This window comes from Xylocopa sonorina, chromosome 8 (genome assembly GCF_050948175.1).
Source record: "Xylocopa sonorina isolate GNS202 chromosome 8, iyXylSono1_principal, whole genome shotgun sequence".
NCBI lineage: Eukaryota > Metazoa > Arthropoda > Insecta > Hymenoptera > Apidae > Xylocopa > Xylocopa sonorina.
The window spans coordinates 4869420-4890424 of record NC_135200.1 but is presented as its reverse complement, the minus strand read 5'-3'; the positions used below and the strand labels follow the sequence as shown (position 1 = coordinate 4890424).

The 21005-nt window shown below is 46.8% G+C and overlaps 1 protein-coding gene across 1 annotated transcript in view; it reads right to left on the bottom strand.

Annotated features, from left to right (window-relative positions):
- The window catches only part of Sick (sickie), a 164991-nt gene extending 156009 nt beyond the window's left edge, over window positions 1-8982 (bottom strand). The window contains exons 1-3 of the mRNA XM_076899505.1: window positions 8845-8982; window positions 5624-5741; window positions 5015-5067 (exon numbers count right to left, since the gene is read on the bottom strand). Coding sequence (XP_076755620.1) covers window positions 5015-5067; window positions 5624-5741; window positions 8845-8955 — 282 coding nt within the window. The 5' untranslated portion in view covers window positions 8956-8982. The remainder of the gene's footprint in view (window positions 1-5014; window positions 5068-5623; window positions 5742-8844) is intronic.
- Between the last annotated feature and the right edge of the window lie 12023 nt (window positions 8983-21005).

Sequence of the window (21005 nt, the reverse complement as noted above, 5' to 3'; positions counted from 1 at the left end):
ATTAATTCAGGCGTCGTTAAAAACACTGAAAACGTGCGTCATCGTGAAATTGCAAATTCATGCGGAGATCAGCTGACTTTTTTTGTCGGTAAAAAAATGATCCTTGACGAGTTGAATGTCGCCACGTGACGCAAGAAATACTCCGTCCGCAGAAGACATCGAGCGAACATAAAACCCGTCGCGAGAGACGATAAATTAATGGCTGTTCTATTAAATCATTTGAAACGTAGCAAATTATACGTACAACCCGCGACATAAATTTGATTGCAAGGTCTGTACGGTTTCGTCTATCGTCCTGCGTCGTTTAATAACCCGCGTGAACGATCGATAAGCATCGTGCGAGTGTCTTCGTTTCAACGGAAAGAGCAAGGACCGTCTACGAGTAAAACGTCTTCGTAGGAAACCACGCCTTGCGCAAATGTCGCGTCTATATCTGGGACACCTGTAGCGAACATTTTCGTGAACGCGAGGACTTTGGTGCACACGGTCGATTGTGCGTACGCCACCACTTATTCGAGATCTCTCACAGCCTCTGGCCATTTGTACCGAACGATCCTTGTATTGATTCTTTTTTGTTCTCACTTGTCAAAGTGGAACTATAACTTTAGATCGTATTCTGAAGTCACGATCATATGCGATCGATCTCTGCGTCCGATAATTGATTTTTCTTAGTAGTTCAACGAGAGGCGCGGTACGTTTTGTTTTTCGCTCGTGTAATTTCTTATACCAACAGCAGAAAGTACAGCTAACTATCGCTAATTATTTTGTTAAATCTGTGAAAGCTTTGTATGTGTATTTCTAAAAAATTCGAGAAAGTGCATCGCTCCCTAACGCTTGGGGTTAGATTCACTTCAAACTGAAAACACCCTTTTCTCCCTTTCTCTTTCCCTTCTACCACCCTCTACTACATAAAACAGCAAGAAATCTTCTCGAATAAAAAATAATTGCAATACATCAATAACACTCTGTATGCCAACACCTCAATACCCTCGTCTGATCAGACGAATCTGTTACTTTCTTAAGAAACTCAAGGATAACTCTCTCTCTCTCTCTATGAGAGATCGAGGAAAATATCGTAGAAACAATCGTATCTTACAAACTTTTGCATAATACGGAATTATTAGATACTCGATAGAATTCCTCGCGTAATTCGCAGAGAAATGTTACGGTGGTATCGATTAAGCGTTTTTACGACGGCTACCCTCGCCTCGAGCCATCCGACGAACGAGCCGCGCATATTTCCCAGGACACGACTAAGAAGCGATAGAGAGTTTAATTATCAATTACCGTAATTAACGCTGGTAACGGTGGGAGAGGCAGCGTTTTTGCGGCGATCAAAGCCCTGGAGCCGCGAGCGCGGTCATCCGCGATGGAATTATTTCCCTCGCAAGGATGGGCGACGCGTCGCCACGCGGTCGTCACTTGTCGACCGCCAAAAGAAATCGTTTGTATTTAGAAATTATTAACGGGCGATCGTTAAAAGGCGGCCGGTTGACTAATAACGTATACACCGAGTGAGTCACTTTCACTGGGAGTGGACTCTCCGTGAAATAGAAATAGATCTCGATGGACCAGCTCGGACGGTCAGAGACGCGACGCCGGCCACTGGTTCCGGTTTGGTCGATGACTCTTTTAAAAACAACGCGACTCAAACAAGTGCGTACGAAAAGACGCGAGTGGTAATGTTAAAAAACAAATGAAGGGAGATTCGAAACGAAGGGAAAATAAATATATTCCGTCCTTCTGCTCTGTAAATATTAATTCCCGCGTTCGAGAGAGTTACCCAGCCCCTGGATTATATTTGTTTCCCGTCTGATAAGCGTTCCTAATGTTCAACTTAGACGCGCCTGTGTTCTTCTATCGTAAAACTTTTGTCCAACCAGCAAATTGATCTCCGTGTAACCTCTGGTTATCTAAATTATTTGTGAAAACTCGTACATTTCTATGCGAAGTATTTCACATTTATCGTAGCACAGTTCAGAATACGCGTTCGAACATTCTTCTCGATACCTTTTAGACGCACAGTTTCCCTTCATCGCGTCTATCCACAGAGAAAGACCTATTCACCGAATTACACGAGTCTGGTTGATCGCGTCGCGAGTTCTCACCAGCGTTCTCCACTATTCCTCCACTTCTACCAGCGTTGCACCCAAGGATCCACTGTACGCGCGACGTTATTCAAATTCGCGGGTGTCTGGTGTAGACACGCGTCTGAACAACCGTGCAATTAAGGTGTCGCCTGTACTAAAGCGATGGGAACGGCCACGGTTAACCCACGTCTCCGTACGAGGATGATAATTTGTAGCTGGGAACAACGCGTTCTCCAGCGGCGACAAAGCGCAGCTGGCGAACCGGGACGGTCTCGCTGAGCGATCTCTCGCGGGTTTCCTGTTTCTCGCGCGTTCGAAAAAGGTTCAGAGGGTCGGTTTACGAGTGGGACGTGTCGCGGGAGCCGCTGAAACCGGTGTAAATCGACATTTCAACCTTGAACACGCGAGCAGGGCTCGCTACCAGGGGAACGCAGCGCGTTACATTCGGGCACGTATCGTAACGTGTAACGTGCGGCGCGGCGTCGCGCACAGACGGAACCGCGTTTGCTTTAATTATAGACCGTGGCCCTTCTTCTTTCCTTCGTCCACCCTCGACACCGCGAAATTGGAAAGCGACCGTCTACGACGGATCGTGCCCGCGTTTCACGCGCGGCTCGAAGGTAGCGAGACTCGCGCGAGCTGCTTCTCGAAACCGCGACGACCTCTCTGCACGCGTGAAAATCGGTTTAAAGAGTATCGTTTAAAGGGCGCCTCGACTTCGAGGCTGTGCACGCGGCGATCGTATTAATAGAACGTAATTAAGCGAGAAATTGAACGGCGATTTAAAATCGAGTAACCCAGCCGATGTATTTCAGACGTGTTTGTAGGTCGAGAGGTTAATCGGACGATTTTCTACCGGCGTTTACGATACATTTGGATTCTCTCGTTGCGAGGTATTAAGAGATTTGTAAGCGACTACCTCAAGTAAAATAAATTTCGAAATTGATATTTGGAATAAAGGTGAATTTTAAGTTAAACGGCTGCACGCTAGGAGGAGTGCTATTTGTGTATACTTATTGTTAGACTAGACGCCGTGCTGTTATGGACGTTGAAAAAGCTTCGAGGGTACTTAAAAGAGCTTTGTGCTAGCAAGTTTACTGGGTCATTCGAGAATTAAATAATATGGATGGAAAACATTGGACAGTTCTGAAGTGAACTTCTATTTAGGAAGAGAACTTTTAATACCCTTCGCAGTCAGAGTCGATTATCAAGTGGAACGGATGTTACTCTTGGAAAATTCTGTCGTTAATATTCTTCGATGAAAGATCTCTACTTTCTTGAGAAATATACATCATGTCGTATAAATACGCGTTCCTTTTTTAATAACGATAAAATCGGCTAGCCACGGTAGCGCGAACGCTTATTAACAACGTTAATTGCTGGCAACTGCGGCTGAGCTATTTAGGAAATCAAGCCACGACGACGCGGTGACAATGCTTATGAAAATGGTCTCGTTAAAGACCAACCGTACCAAGTTACCAGCTTACGTAACTTAAGTAGGTACACCGCGTTTAAAGCTGACTGCAAAGTTGCCAAGAGACGTGCGTCAAGTCCAGCTTTCCTCTCCTCTTTCGGACATCAAACGTTGAACGAATTTCGCAAAATTTCGTTTAATGGAAAGGCAGAAAAGAAAAACTTGTTCAAACGATACGTTACGCTCGCGCAACGCTAACTATCATTAGATTATTGTGATTTATAATTTGTGGTCATGGTTCGAGCAACGAAATCCGATTAGAAACAACCCTTTCGGGTATACCTGGTTGCTGCTTTACATTACAAATGTAATCTCGGGTCATCGACTAGCCGCGACGCGTTCTCTCGAGATTATGCAAATAGAGAACACGAGGAGGCGTTATCCGGCAAAGTGTAACTCGGCTTGGTCGATCCATCCGGATGTGACGCAGCTCGTTTTCACCGAGATGCAGTCGGAATCTATAAAATACCCGCTCTCCTCGGTTCCCCGTTCTCCTCCCTTCGGTCCTTTTGTTCACGACTTCGAGATTGGAATGGAGAAGCGGCGAGAGATCGAGGAAGAGGATCCGTGGATCCATCGCGTCCAAGAGGACCTCGTCGACTTTCTCGATCGAGTTTTCGTCTCGAAAATGGCACCGCGCGTTTCCAATTCGACCGTGAAAAATGGTATCTCTTAAACGACGAGTGTATTCGTGCTTTCGATCCAGTTCGAACGTATCAAATCTCTAAAAACATATCCGAGGCCAAAATTCGGAGTTTCTCAGATATTCGAGTAGCGAAAATAAGAAAATAAAGGATAAAAAAAATCGGAATGAGTTTAGTAAGAAACAAAAATGCACGTGTTCGCGTATTTAATTTTACGTTCTCAGGGTGAAAGTATCCGAGACTGAACTTAAGATCAGCCTAATTTACATCGCGGTAAACATTTTCCGATTGCAAAGGGAAGCAACCGTTGATCCCGAGCGGTTCTCCTTGACGCGGCTCTAGACGAGCACCCTACGCACCCGGTCAGATTTTATCTATGCACCCCAAATGCAGTTACGGGGCTTCTATTTTTAAAAGACAACTCGTAAACGTCTGCAAGCTATGGCGATCGAGTCTCGTCACCTCGAAGAGAGAAACTAAAGTATTTATACTTCCTTTTCACGCACAATTTCTATTTAAAGAGAAAACTCGGTCACTGAAGAGAGAGAAAAAAAAAAGCGGAAACGATCCTCGATTCTACCGCAAAATTTCAGAAAGAATTTTCTAATCTCACGCGAATCGAGATACGTAATAGCGGCATGTTTTTAAATATTTGTTTGACGAAAATTAATTGAAACAGAAGAAGAACATAGCTAGGATATGTAACGATGCTAAGAAATTCGATGCTACGATTGCAAGTATTCGAGACCTTGCACGAGCGTACTCTACGAAGCTGATGATAAAAATGTTCGTCGAAGTCGACTCACCATTTGTTGAGCGTTCCTCGGCTTTCTGTTGACGTCGATCACCTTCTGGTTCGCTGTAACGAGAAAACGGGAACAATTAACGAGAACCGTACCCTTTCGCTGGCTAACGTAACAGTAACGGGCAGCGGAATCGTGAATTTATCGAGCCGCATCGCATATGGCCTACGCGTATGGCACGTGACCACATTACCCCGCGAACTAACGACTTTGCCGGCGATTTATGTGTTATGGGTAACTGTTCAATGCCATAAACGATACGGCCATTCAGTACTGTTACTTGCCACTTTATTATCGGCACCCAATTCATTTACCACGGCTCTCGACGACGATCGACGTAATAGTACGCGAGATATTTGACCTTGGTTCGCATTGCCCTCCGACGCTCTTCGACCTTAATAAGAAAATTGTGTTTCGGATACGCGTGACACTCGTACGACCACAGCCACTGTGTACGATACAATTTTTCTATATCTCGTAGATGCAGATGGAACGTTGGCAAGGCGATCGAAGTGATTACCTGTCGATTTTCCAGCTACAGAATTTTGTCACGAGACTATTCGTTGGCTTCGTGTCTCAATCGAGGGGTGTGGATAGATTCATCGTACTTACTGACTGCTTCGACAAGGTCCGCGAGAAGAACACCGTCGCAAAGATCCGTCTGGAGGTCCGTCACTCTTCTTTTGCAACCGCCTCTCTCCAGATAATAATTCGCCCAATCAGTATAGATCTGCGTAAAAGATAGTACACTTTAGTTTGATAAGATGTCAGTTGAACGTTTGAAATAGCGTTCTCTTTTAATAGTCGAGCTAATAATATGTATCTTTCCTATTCGTAAGTGTACCAATGTTAATATCAATTCATTCCACCTGTAATTTCAATTATTTCGTCCGCTTTGTTCGATGGATGCTGAATTATCTAGTAAATTACAACATTTACGATCGAATGGTAATTAACTATCATAATTTCCTCTCTCTCTCTCTCTCTCGTAATATATAATTTCATATTAACGACATTTGATGTATACAACGTCGAACAGAATGCCTCGAAGTAGAATTATAATCAATCAAATCGACGTTCAAGTAGTCTTTTCTCACGAAAAGAAGATTTTCTCGTGGGAAATAAAAAAAAAAAATGTGAATAGTAAAGTATTAACCGTTAGCAGAGTCGCATTAGCAATAAATGAACGTACTTTTGCGAATGAAACTCGAGAGACAGCGACAGGTGGCCGACGCCAAAATTGGACATCTGTCCGTAAGACGTCGCAAGACGTTTTCGTCATCACCATCCGCGAAAACTGTACGCACGACACTTCCGATTCGCATTTTTATCACGCGCCCGCTCGTCAGCCAATACTGAAACGTAAACTCCTCGCGTTACCACGTTGCAACCGTCTAAGCGGACACACGCGTTTATTAACCGCGTTGCACGCGAGGCCTACATCGTCACCCTGTTTGCGAACTGTGCACGGTTTTATCGGTTCCGCCAGCGACGCTTCGCGAGCGAGCACTCGTTCGATCGTCGAGAGCCCCAGGTGCGTTGGGGTTACCCGCTGACATCACGATCGAATCGACCGCCTACGTACGTACTCGACGAGTCGATTTCACGGAGTCGAAACATCGATTCCTCTATCGATAAACGATCGCGAACGATCGGAGCGAATTTACGATCGAACGTCCTCCACGAGAACTATAAGCGTGCAAATTTTAGAGATGATCGTATGCTGTAGAAAATGTGGTCGATAGCTTTTTCAAGCAGAGGGGAAGAAAATTCTACGATCGTTACGTTTAACGTGTAACCAGCTACGATCGTGAGAAACGCGAGGCAACGAAGTCTAATCTGAAAAAAGTAAATCGAGAATTGCTTAATTCCTCGTGTACTTTTCGCGAACGTGAAACAAGAGTGCAGAATTGGTTCGCAACGCACTGCGAACGCAGTGATTAGATATGCGAGCAATTAACCGTAGACCTCCCCCGTGAAATCTGTTAGTTGCTCGGTTTAGTCGAGGGGGGCACCCAAGTAAAGTGGGCAATATTTTCACATCGCCAATTATACTCGCCTATTATTGCGCTATTACGTTAACGAAGGGCACACGTTGGAAAAAGCCACGAAACAGTCAATTAAGACTTCCTCCGACCGACACGTACGCTCCCAAGAAGTCTTCCTAATCACCTCGAGGGACCGGAAGCGGCGCGGCCGCGCTCCATCCTCCGTGGACGGGGTTTCTTTCCGAGCGAAAGAAAAGGCCTAGACGTTAGAAAGGGCATCGGCTCGTTCGCCAAGCTCATTGTTTTCGGCGAACGCCGATATTTCTCGCGCGTCCAATCCACCGCGAGAGTTTCAGTTCTAAAAGTACGGTCTGCCTATTGCAGGGGTTGAATTCGAGTAGCCGGTCGCCAGTCGAGTGAGAAAAATGGCACCGATTAACGAGGGGATGGATTAGACGGAGGAAAGGAATTACATCACCACTGTGCGTTTTCTGTTCTGTTTTGTACGCGCATACATTGCCATTTCGATGTTTCGATATCGTTTGACAGCACACTAAGATTTCGTTAGAAACGGAAAGGTGGGAACGAAGCTACCCATAGGAAATATCAATGGCAGAGAGGAGCAACGAATCTCGCGTAAAAATTGACCAATTTTTTTTTTAAATAGCTTCATTACTTCGGTTTCGTAACTAATAATTTCCATTTTACTTGAAATAGAACGTATGCCTCGAACTGTGAACCCTTGGCGCAGGAATCGCGCGTCCATCGAAGAAGGATGTGTGCACACGAGCGCGTGCCACGTCTGACGCACGACACGCGTGTGCGAGCGCGCGGGAACTCGCACGTTTCGACTCGCGCACCAGTCGGGACCACCGTACTATTTTTGTGCGCGGCAAAGAGAGAAGCAGGATGAACTTCCTTCATAATTTCGGGTCACCGCGCAGATTCTAATTTTCATTATTGCACAGGGTGCAACGCGACCAGTGATTCGACTCTGACGGTGTCTACGAGCCGCACCGGGTGTACTCGATCACCTGAGAGTTCGAGGGATACCTGCGAATCCTTTGGGACAAAGGGACGACTCGAGTGACTCTGGAGAACGCCGCGCACGTGCCCTTCGCGCGTTCCAATCAGTATTCAAGCGGTCGATTCCTTCGCGCCCTTTAATTTCCTCGCTGGAGCTGCCATTTAATTGCTGGAACGCGTTCTATTTTCTATTGAGTTTTAATACATAATCAAGAGTGGATCGCTGACATTCGTGTCGTTGAAAATTCAACAATTTTGCGATTGGCGATGGACACTAGCTGTTACGCTTTCGATAAATAACAGCCTCTTGAAATGTACCATTCGACCTATATATCGACTCCAGTATCAAACGCAGTTAAAGATTAAAGGAGGTCTAAGTAATTCAATATGCACAGATATTAAACCGAGCAAGTAATACTACTAAGAACTGCTACCGCTCGAGTTCATCTTTCATCACACCTCGCAATAGCTCTACAATGATCGCATATACCATTCCAACTAGAAATTAGTAACTTTCAATAGAGCTACCAGAGTCTACCAATCGTTATACCACACGTTGACCCTTTGCACTCGAGGACTCCTCAACGAAGACGAGGCGAATGCAATTTCCGGTTCATTATGTAAGTAAACAACAAATGTTACACTTTCGAGTGCAAAGTGTGTTAAACGAGAAACCGAAATCGTCGAATAAAAATAAGAATCGAAGCAATTTCTATTGGAATACACTTGGCGTGCCTCGAGAACCGTATAACGCAAGGGGAATGAAATATATCGCAGAGGAATTCATAGCTGAGAAGGTACAGACACGTTCGTGCATACCTGTACGACATTGCGGGTCGAGTCAGCCTTGATGTCGTCGCTCGATCCGCAGACGGACCTCGGTGCCCTAATACACGCCATGACGTCGATGCCTGCTGCCGTCAGCGTCATCCAAATGGTATCGATTCACGCGCGACAGAACCAGTCCACGATGGTGGAATCGGTAATTACCGCGGGGCTGCCCTCACGAAGCCCCGCTCTCTAATTACACTTGGCATTCGTAATTCGTGCCGATCTGATTATCGCGACATGATCCACCGTCGATTAACGGGACAGTCGTGACGATTTGCCAACGAAACGGATTCATTCGCTGCGAGCTGCGATGCGAAATCGTTCGCGCTTCCGAGGGGGGGTGGTAATTAATGCCGATTTAGACTCAATGAACCGTGGCACGTTGCACGCGAGCGTTGCACCGTCCCTTTTCCTCGGCTCGTTACACACTTTATCTTCTCTAACGATACGTACACTAATGTTTAAAGCGTTTAATATATGTCTTCTTTTAAATTGTAGTCGATCGAGCATGCGATTAACAGGATACATACGATTGTTTCTCTTACTTTTTTTTTCTGAATTATTTTGATACGAAGGTTGAATCACACGCGTGGATTATATGTTTTTCATCGTCGAAGGAGTCGAGGATAGTCGTTGCGTTCGTTCATTCGTCCACGATCCACAGACGATCGATCTATTACCGGAACGATCTTGTTATCCACGATGCACGTGCCCCCGCGAGGCGCGCCGTCACGTTCCTTTTGACTTCGTGTACTTATGTTAGAAGCGCATCAACGGTGCCTGAAGCGTGTGCAACAAGCGACGTACAAGAAACGCGAGCAACGTCCCAGGTTCGAGGCACCGTTCGCAAAACCCGGGGAACGAACGCTCGCGTCCACGTTCTCACGTTCGTCTTTCCTCGCGAAAGCGAAAGGAGTACCATCGGAAATCTCAGCCACGCGAATGGAATCGCGGCTGGAGACGTCTACGCGGATTCTTATCCGGGGATAAAAAGACGAGCCAGGTCTCCAGTCGAGGGACGATCGCTGGCTCGATTAACGCGAACGACACGCGGAGAAATGTTGCGATCGATCGATGGAAAACTCGAATGAAGTAGCATAAGCGTGCAAGTGTGGGAAACAGCTGTGCGATCGACGTCCGTTTTCCAGTGAAATTCAATTTACTTTGTTGCTCGAGTCGTTTCTGTTTCTGCGCTACCAGTTCTCGTGGAAAGTTAACGATTACAGTTGATTTTCGTTCTAGAAACTCGTCCACCGTCCAAACGATTTCTCGACTTAGGTTCACAGTCGCCTGAACACTTTGGAGATTCCCTCGCAGCGACGAGTGTAGCCAACGTCCATCCCTCGCGATCAAATTCGCGGCTGCGTTGTTGCTAGAAGTTCTCGTGGCATCCAATTACTCAGCTCGAAGAGCTGATCCTCCAACTTCTTCGTTGAGCCACTTCTCGACTACTCGCGCGCAATGAGAGAAACGAGTCGCGAAATAATCGACGAAACGGTATTTACGCCCTCGATCCTCCACTTGCGGAGCGAGTCGAGAGGATCACCGAGGGCTCCTCCGTCTGAGCGGCGAACAATTGAGAAATTCGAAATGAAACCGATGGCGAGACGATCGATGACACTCCTCCGTTCGCCTATCATCCAATTATTCAATTTCGCGTTCGGCTGTTGCCAGCCCGTGTAAACAAACAGGGACGCCAATCCACTTGTGTCTTCTTCGCATCACTACATTATTATCCAATCGCCTCGTACGAGTCGACGAAGGAACCTCGATACTCGTCTATATATCATGATTCATCCAATCGGACGCGCACTGTCACTTTTACTTAAACGCCAACGGTTATCCTTGAAAATTTGTTGGTAGCAAGAAAATGTGATTTCGACGGAAATGGAAATGCGACTCGTGACTGAGTTGGTCTACGACGAGTTTCCGTCGGCTACGTCGCGCAAGGTAAACGTAAATACTCGAGGCAGAGCGAGAGGGCACGCTCGCGTTGGCGCATCGCGCGGACCAAACTTGTTGCCGAAACGACGCGTCTCGACGGCGCGACGCACCGGACGTAACTGAATACGCGCGTCGCGCACACTTCTCTATGCGTACGTACTCTCTCTCGCTCCTCCTCCTTCCACATCTTCCACTCTCGCACCCTTTTTCTCTCTCGCCTCCTCGCTTTTCACGGTGCTCTCTTTCCAGCTGTTTTTCTTTTCCTCTTACTTTTCGTTACTTCAATTCTATCTCGCGCCGTTGCCCCGTCCCATTCTTCCCTTTCGAACGGACGTTGTCGCGTTCGATTTCCTTTTGCTGGGCCCGCCACCCGATGCGACGGGGGATTTCCAAAGGCGGCTGTTGCGAGCTTCTATTAGGAATAATGCGTACATTCGCGCGTGCTCGTACGTTCGCGCGTATCTCGTCTGCCTGCAACTGCGAAACGCGATGGGAAGAGGGGTTGCGAGCATCGAGATTTTAATTGTACGCGTTCTCAGAGTAACCTCGCGTAGGTATCCGTGGACGATTTCACTCGAAAATTACTAGTTTCGCGAGACTCGTAATTACATATTAAATATATACGATAAGAAATTTCTTTGATCGTTCGCTGTACGATAAAAGCGCAACAGCAAGGGTGGAGCGTAGGTTATTTTCCTTCTACGAAGGAAACCAGCTGTTACTTCGAACAGATTTTTCTCTGCACTTCCTCTAACTAACGAAGGCAGATCGAGAGCGTATACATTTTTAAATATTACGGAGCTCGATCGAATAGAGAATAATTAATTTTTCCCTTCGAATATGGTCGACGTTGGGAAGTAGAGAAAAAAACTGGATAGTGACATTATCGTTCGAGCGGCTAAATGTTAATAAGGCCGAGAGAACTAATCGCGTAAGAAGGAGGTAATAAAAATTGCTGCGGGTCTCTCTCTCTCCCTCTCAGCCATCGTCTTCCAAGAAGATAATATCTTTTCTCTTCGGGCGAAAATAACGCGACGTAGTCGAGGGATGAAAATAGGAACGAGAGTGGCTAGAGAGGGAAAAGGGGAGAGGAGAGGATCTTGAGACAGGAGCTCGATTATAAGTCGTTTTAATTCAACTTAACTGGAAACAGAGCACAATGGGTAAACGGCGCCGCGTGGGCATTGTTCCGTAAATTAACAGAATCGAGACGGGGCTATAAATTCGTCAATAAACGATTTTAGATTGTCGATTAGTTCGCTCGGTCATCAAGCTGTAAAGAACTGCTTTATTTCCGGGTACGCGCCGCTGTTGGCTGCCATTAGTTTTGTTCGCTACATATTTTTTAGGAATCCTTGTTATACCAATTGTCGACCAAGTGTGTCGAAGAAACTGAAAATTATAAAGAATATCGAGATTCGATGCTTACAGCGTGCTTCGTCTTGCAACGAAATACGATTAGCGTACTTTAAATCGCAGCTGATTTCTCTGTTAACGAATAAATTTAGCCTGAAAACCTTGGCAAGAAATTTCAATTTACTCATTTGAATTTGAACACGGTGGCAAGATGTTTGTGCGTTTTAAAAAATTCCCCTCCCTCGTTGCATTAAAAAGACAGCACGGAATAAATGATATGAGTGAAAAGGGATACATCAAGAACGCTCTGACGAGCGGTGCTCGTCGTGGTACGTCTCGTTTTAATTTCCAAACTAGCGAAACCCATTAAATGCAAATGATCATCGGCTGTTTCGTCGGCGGGCTGATTGAAAAACCGTAGGACCAACGCGAGGACCCTCGAGGGGTCGACAATTTCGTTGGTGGACAACGACAGCGACGAGGGTAACCATGAGAGATTCTTGACAGGTGCTGTACTATCGATTGCTATTCCGAACGATTCACGTACGAGCACACCACCGTCATTAATTGTAATGCCGGCCATCGTGTTGCCTTTTAACACACCTGTACGCGCCTACCCGTAGCAACCTGCACGATAATCGACGCCAAGTCGAATATCGATCAGCCGCGCGTACGCGGTTCCCAGGCCCTGGGCTCGATAATTGCTCGCGCGTTTCCTCGCTTTCAAAGATCTACCGACGAGGAACAACGCTGCACGCTCGATGGACACTCTCATGGTTCCTACCCGTGACTCAGTCCCTTAACTGATTTACGATACGCCATTGTCAACTTGCCGCGCGCTTCAACTGTCGATACGCCGTTGCTTTCAAATCGTTCCAACTCTTTCAAATATCCTCGGATGTATCCGTAAACGGGGACAAGTTCGTTGAACCGTTACCGTCTTTATATCGCGCTGACCACGATAACGCAAGAAATTAATTTCATATTTAACTCTGATGGTAGCTTGTAAAGATAATATTGGGACGATCAATTTTCCAACACGATCGCCACTGAACGCGTAAAACGAGCAGAATCGTTTCCAAAGACAGAGAAGAATTCGTCTCGCAACGAGTACGAACCGTGATGTCAGCTGAAAACGAACAAAAAGACACGCGAGCATTTTCACGAATACTTTGGGAACGTCTGTGTCAACGGGTAAGTCCCATTGTTGACGACGGTCGATCGACGAAATGGAACGCGAAATCAAGTTGCGACGGGTCTACGATTCGGGAATCATAGCGACGAAACGAGGCGGTTGATGGGCAGTGATTAATTTACCCGCGACGTTCGACGGGGTTGACGTTACGCCGGCTGGCAGATGTTGCTTCTCGACGGGACCGCGCATCCCCTAAAATTTGGAGAACGCTCCGTCGATACCGCAGTTTCGGCTAAGCGGACACAACTGATTCTCGTCCACGCGAGAGAAAAGCAGAGAAATAGAAAGGAGAAGAGGGAATATCGAATAAACAGAGGCAGAGGATGAAAAAACGAGAGAGAACGAGGGTGGCGATACGAGTTGAAAGAGAAAGAGAGAGAGAGAGAGAGGCTGAAAGGCGGAAAAGGGGTGGCTCTGCCTTTGTCGTGCGATTATGAAGGGGCTACTCGATGGACGCCAAGAGAATGGGGCGATGAAATTAGGTTTGCCTTGGCCACGATATCGAGACGGGCCAGTCAGTCGAAATGAAAAAGACGCGGAAAAGAGGCGAGGGGTTGGGACGGGGGTGGACTAGCGATCGTGAGCAAATAATCCTCTGAACGAGATAGAATTATCCCTTTTGTTCGATGGCACGTCGATTACCCAACCGGTGGGTACTGTTTTTCGAGCGAGTCGACGGAACGCCGAAACAATTTGCATTCGTACGCGCATACGTGTATAGAATGAACCATAAAAATGTTTCGAAAGCGGTAATTAAATATTTTGTGCGTTAAATACTTTTAATTATCATTTATAGAATTTTCCATGATTTTATTGAACATTGTGTACTTTTGAAATTTATCTATTTTATCGAATAATATAATGAATAAGCGAAAGAATTAGTCAGAAAATAGAATCGCGATAAATGCATCCAATAATCATATCATAAAATGAAAATTCACTGCTTCACCCGATAAACCTGAATTATAATCATCTAAATGATCAAATGTACGCACCCACGAAAATTGATATTCGCTGCTCTGTGCGTACTCGCGCGCGGGCATCGCGCCGAATTTTTCTTTCTCTCTGAACCACTCGTTGCAAATGAACTACGTGTTGACCTACCCTCTGTCGCTACCCGTCCTCCCGTTTTCGACGTACCTTTCATTTCTATATTTACCGTTTCTCATCCGTATACGTTACCGCGCGCATTCGCGTGCTCCTCTCATTTTATTTGTAGATCATGGAAACGAAAATACGAACGATTAGTTACGTATTACCCTTTGTTTGTTTCAGCTGTTGCTTGGATTTGCGTGAAAAAAAACCGTACGATAATCAGACAGCGTCGAAAGGGATGGACCGATCCGTTCAGAAACGAATCTTCGAGATGGATTTGAAAATTCAATGCTTCCGAGACCACAAAAATCTTACGTACAGTAAGAAATCCAATCTCTAACTATGCTATCAAGTGTTAAAAATGTTTGAATTATCCAGCAGAAAAAAAGTATACATTTTGTTGCGTTAAAGAGAAAATACGAGATGTCCACTACCTCCTCAGAAAATATCTACCCCAATTGTAGAGAAAACGAATAATATCCATGGGTGAACGTGGTCGTAACTCTCGAATAGGAGAATACAACAAGGCCGCTTGGTAAAAAATGAAAGTTCCTCGGGTTGAGAACCTTCGTAACCGAGTTATCGTCCCCCAAGAACGAACAGAGGATGCACCTTTCCTCCCTCTGGACGGGGGAAGCGTACGTGTCCTACAGCGTGGCGCAAAGTGTATCCCGTACCCTCTCGAGATTCGAGGAAACCCGTCGCCATGACTACGAAAATCCGGAAGGAACAAGTCATTTTTACGCGGCGAACTTTCGCGAGCCCCGCATCCGTGTCCTTGTCCACACTCGCGTCTTCCTTCCAAGACTCAGCTGGCCACCTCGCGGGCTATCTTAAGGGATTACAACCCTCTGCTGGACCGATTACACATCGTGCATCGTCTGTTTCATACTTTACTCATACCAATTCGTATCAAGAACAAAGGATAATCCTTATCTCGCTTCTTAGATACAACGATATGACTCTTAAAAATAAATTCCTCCTCGATCCAACGATTTAAGCAGCTCTCTCAGTCGATTAAAAAAGAATCGAAGAAATACAAAAATTGTAAACCAGAAGATACACGAGACACTCGATGACATCGCTATTGACCAGCTTCGAACGCCCGTCAGTCTCATTTCCTCGACGCTTAAACAATTCCCCGCTCCTGCGGCCATTAAGAGGTGCTTCCGTGCATTTCGGCAGTGCCATCGTTTTCCGAGTGGCGCGGACGTTTCTCGACGGGGTGGAGAAGCAGCGAGCCGAGCGGAATTACGACATTTCCGTCAACATCTCGTCGCACGGAGGAACAAGTTGGCCAATCGTGTTAATTCGCCGCACAGGAGCGGGCGACGCCTCTCGTTCGAGGAGAGCCGAGCAGCCGCGCGCGGTGGTTATGTTTTATGAATGAGATATGCCTACGCGTGATTACGAGGCGCGCTGGCTAAATATACCTGGATGCGACCAGGCCCTACCCTGCCCATTATACATTGTGCTCATCGTGTGGGCATCCTGCGCGCGAGAACTAGCCCACACGGGGCCGTCTTAACGATCCTTAAGCTTCGTCGAGCTCGGCGACAATACCTCCGCGCGCCTTCGCCCGTGGGACGACACGCCGCCTCGAGAATGCGTAACCTTTTCGCCGCTTCTGTTAGATCCTGTTCTTATTATTTATTTCGCTGGCGTTCGTAAACAACCGTGGCGATACGCTGAACAGTCCGAGTACCGATTTCAAGTACGAACGCGTTCAGATCGGAACGCGTTAGGAGTCGATCTCGCGGATCTGGGTGTTTCTACGATTCAAAGTAAACACGATTCCAAGCTGGTAATTATTTTCACTTCGAGAAACGCAAGTAAGAAACGAACATGTAATCTCTTGTAAATGATCGATGCGCTCGAGATAAAATCGCAATTAGAATCGCGTCAACACCAGAGCTACTCCCTAACTAACCCAATAGCTCCACTATTTTTACCTCAGCTGGTTCGCCACCGTCTCCATTTCGGGGAACGATAATTTTTGAATCGCAAGCGCGCGTTTCCGAGTAGCGGAGCCGTTAAACGCTCGTACGAATTCAGACGAGTAGAGAAGCAAAAAAAAAAGAGAGAAAAAAGAAGGAAACGAAAAAGAAATAGATATAAATTCCTGTCACAACTAGTTAGAGATGTCGCGGCGGAGGAATCGTACCGATTCCGTACGCAGAGACGTGCACCGTTCGCGGAAAGGAGCCGCTCGGCTGGCATTAGAGATTCGGCTGGCGTCGCGTAAAAATTGCAATAATTCTTTCGTCTCACGTATCGCGAGCCGTATGGAAGACTGGCGTGACCGCGCTTAGCGCTGGCCTACTCCAAAAAAGCCTTAACGAGCGCCGACGTTACGTTCGTCGGAAGGGTCGAAGCGATCGCGTCTGACTCGGCTCGCGCTGAATCTACTAGCGACGACCCTCTGCCCCCAGGACAGGATGCGCTCCCTTACGCGTCGACGGACTCGTCGTTCGAGAGAAACGTACGCGTCGCTCGCTAATTGTCGATCCATCGCGCAGACATCGTGATCGTCGACGTCGAGCTCGTTTCAATCCTCTCGATCGATCACTCGCGACTTCCGTTGATCTTCGTCTCTACGCGTCAACTCTTTCACGATCGAAATTACGCTCGAGTGATCTACACAGTTAACCGTGTAACATGGAAGTCTCAGTTGAATTTGTAGCCAAATGATTTATTTACGGGTAGCGTAGGCGTTCTTTCGTTGTTAATTCATTAGTTCGTTTATACTTGGACCGTTTACCACGGTTATCGATGCTGTAAAGGAAAGAGGCTCGGTTAGAATCCAAGTGCGCAGCGGTAAACTATTCCGTCCGGACATTTTCTTACCCCAAAGGAGGGAGGAAAGGGTCCCCTCTTCTTCTGCATGGCTACGTAAACGAAGGGCGTACCGCGAGACGAAACGAGCGTTGTATTCTCATCACGTGACACGTCACGACTCCCTTAAAAGTACGTGCCTCCGCTTTTCCAGCGGTACCTACGAATGCCCTCAAAGAACAACCGCAAAGGTGCAAAGCGAGGGCGGCTGTGCTGGTGGTTCCAGCGAGAGAGTGGTTGAAACGGGAACTTCGTCCAAAGTGTTGCGCTTCGCGATGAATGCTCTTCGTGTATTCGTTGGATTTAGAAATCAACCTTCTGTTTCTTATCATTCGCGTTGCGCAACTTACTCTGTCTGTAATACTATTAATAAACTCTTCTAATAACTTTGATTTCTACTGTGTTTCATCCATAAATCTGTTCGCATTTTCTCGTTCGCTCCATCAATGATTCACGTGAAACCCAACCATCGTCCACGATTTAACGAACAATCCGTTCAGCACGGTCGAATTTCAAAGATTACACGGCGAGTCAGTGACTGAACTGATCTCAGCGGGAAATCCGATCACGCTGTCGTTTCTGGTTGGACGAAAACTAACCCCTTACCCGATCGCTGTCGCAGGGGCAGCGAATAAGCCACGGAACGATGAAAAATCGGGAAATCGAAAACGCGCGAGATACGAGTCGAGAAGATATTCAACGTCCGTGCGAAATTCATGGCCCGGAAGTCGGCTGTATTTCCGACGTGTTTCTCCTCCCGACGCGCATATTTCTCCATTATTTTTTCGATCCACTCGTCCTGTTCCTAGGCACACGCGAAACGTATCACGAGAATAATACACAGGGATTACGAATATTTGTATTTTCCGGCTGACAACGCTGGGTTGGGTACAAACAACGAAACGAAAATCTTTTATCGCGCGTGTACGCGATGTCGTATATCAACGTGAAATGCCCTTTCTAACGCTGCGTGTAACGTGTATTGTATGGAATAGTAATAAAGCAGACATGAAACGCGGCAACTGAAAATGAAAGATCGACGATTTTTGCTTTCAAAGCGTTACGAATGGTGGTTGCGTTGCTATAAAAAAAAAGTGATCAGATTTTGATAAATTTTTGCCAAATAGTTTCGTTCATTTTGCACAGACAAAACGTCGCAAATATTTTCGTGTCTAGTATCGATGTCGATATTTGCAAAATGAAAATATTTCCTATCGCTCGACGGACAACGATTTCGAGGAATCGAAGAGGGAGAAACCGAAATTCCGCGCGCAGGAAAGTAGGATAAAAGGAGGGCTGCAGAGGGGAAAGAGGGTGGAGCAATTTTCCTGGGGCTGCAAATTGCCAATTGGACGATAAATGATTTAGGTCGCGTAAGCGCGTACCTATGTACATGTAACTTCGCTCGACTCGACGGGGGCGAACCTACCCCAAGGCGAGCCGCGTATCTCTGCCCGTTCGACTACCTTACCGACAAAATAGATCTTTAATTCAATCGCTGCCACGCTGCTGACTCACGGTTCTTTACTCTTGTGCCGATTCCTCGACGCGTCCATGCAGATGACGCACGATACGGTTAAACGTGACGACACGTGAAACTGTTCGAGATAAAAGAACGCGGCTGATTGTGCCTGTGAATCGTCTCTGCTCTGTGCGACAAGTATAATCAAATTAAGTTCAATTAATTTACTAATTTACATTATTCATTTTCTTAACCAACACCCTTTCTAGCCCCTATTAGTCGCCTTTTACGACAAGCAGGGGATACTGTGGATGTATTCTGATCCCCATCGCACAGGGATTAAATAATAATCGCGCTAATAATACAGAAACAGGAATAAAAAGTTATTTGAAGAACACTTTAGCGTTACGCTCGAAAATAAATGCTACAATCCCGCATTCCTTTGTACCAGAATATTACTGACTGATCTCGTCAACGCGTTACGCACGCGTACTCCGTTAATTAGTTTAAAGCAGAAGAGAGCCGCGATGGTTAATAAACAAAGTCAATCTCTCCTTTGATCGTGCGAACGATCCCGCAGCGAGACTCCTCGGTAATGAAACCAGCCTTGATCCTCGCTCGTTCGAGCGCGGAGGAACAAAGAGCAATATGTGTAAGGAAGAGGACTGCGCGAGTCCTTCCTCCTTCGCGTACTGAAACGAAGATGCTGGTAGCCGGTGGCATCCCTTAAAATAAACATCGCGGAAGAGCGGATTCGAGAACCCAGCCTCTCCTTGGGGCTGATCAAAGTACCTTCACACCCCCGAGCAGTAGATTTGATAACTTTGCCGATCTACCCCTCTTCGAGAGGATCGTTCTCGGTGGGCTTCTGCGAGAGAGGTTACTTAGATTTCGAAATGCTTGGAATCGTGCATTTCCGAGGAGATTAAAGAGATAAAAAGAAATTCTTCACGATTGAAAGTGAAAAATAAAATTGCTGGAAAATAGCTGAATGTTTATCTGTAGCGAAATAGCGCCTCGCGGACGCGTTAGAGTTCGAGATCGATGCGGAATCGGGAACGCGAACCAGCAGAGATCGAACGGCCCCATTCGCGTACGGCAATACCAGGCGGAAAATGACGGGGACGAAGTATATACAACATCGTATAAACTGCCCGCGGGAACAACTGAAATGAAGTAAAACTCGATAGCGTCGTACCGCAAATTTGCAGCACGGTTTCCGAAATTAGCTCGATGAGGGACGTGAAAATCGGCTCTCGCTCGAATCCGCCTCGAGGGATGGAAACGCGAAGCGGAGAGGGACCGAACGAACGAGGATGGAAGGATGGGAAACGAGGGTGGGACGGACGCGGAGAGAGTACGCGTGTAACCAATGAACAACGGCCACGAGGAGGGAGACGGAAACGAAAAAATAGGAGAGAAACGCGAAAAGCGACGCGCATAAATACGGATAACTAAGCGCGCAGCCAAAGACGCGTGAGGAAGGGTTGGCGATGGGAGTTAAATGTGTTCGAGTTCGCAATTCGTGCGCGAGCAAGCTTCGCTGAAATTGCTTCCGTTTTTCAATTAATCGGAAACGCGAGCCGCAACGAACCACCAACCTCCGGCACGTATAACAACGAGCCAGCGAAGAGACGAACGACGACGCGTGCTGCTGACAGCTCATTCCGAATTCGAGGATCCGGATAACCGCATCGACTCTGGTTTTCGAGTTCGTTTCGAATGTTTCTCGTGCCTCGTTCGCCGGAACGTGGACTCGTTGCGAAGTCAACGTCCAACGAAAGGGTTCAGAACACAGTGACCTATTTAGCCGTTCCAAGAGCAAACTTAACCGCAGACTAACGAGATGGTTCGTCACTCGCCGAGTACCATCGAGGCACGAGTCTCATTCGCGAGTTAACCAAAGTCGAGAGGACCTCCTCGTCGAGCGAAGCTTCAAAGTACTCTCGAGTAACTTCACTTACGTAAACCAATCGTTACCAAATCCTACACAAGACCGCGTTCCATTAACGTAACCGTAATCCATGACAACTATCCCCGTGATCTTATCCACGGAAGGATCCAAATACCTGCTGCGTGCTCTTGCCCCGGTGCTGCCACTGATAAAAGTGTTCCACGTTCAACGACCACCCAGGTGCGAAGCTGAATCCCTCCGTGGGTACCTGGGAGGAATTAGCCGCCGCAGCCAGCGCTTGCTGGTACACCGGATCTGGTAGCTCCGTGTAAAGTCCACGCCTACCAAACCATCCACCAAACACGCAC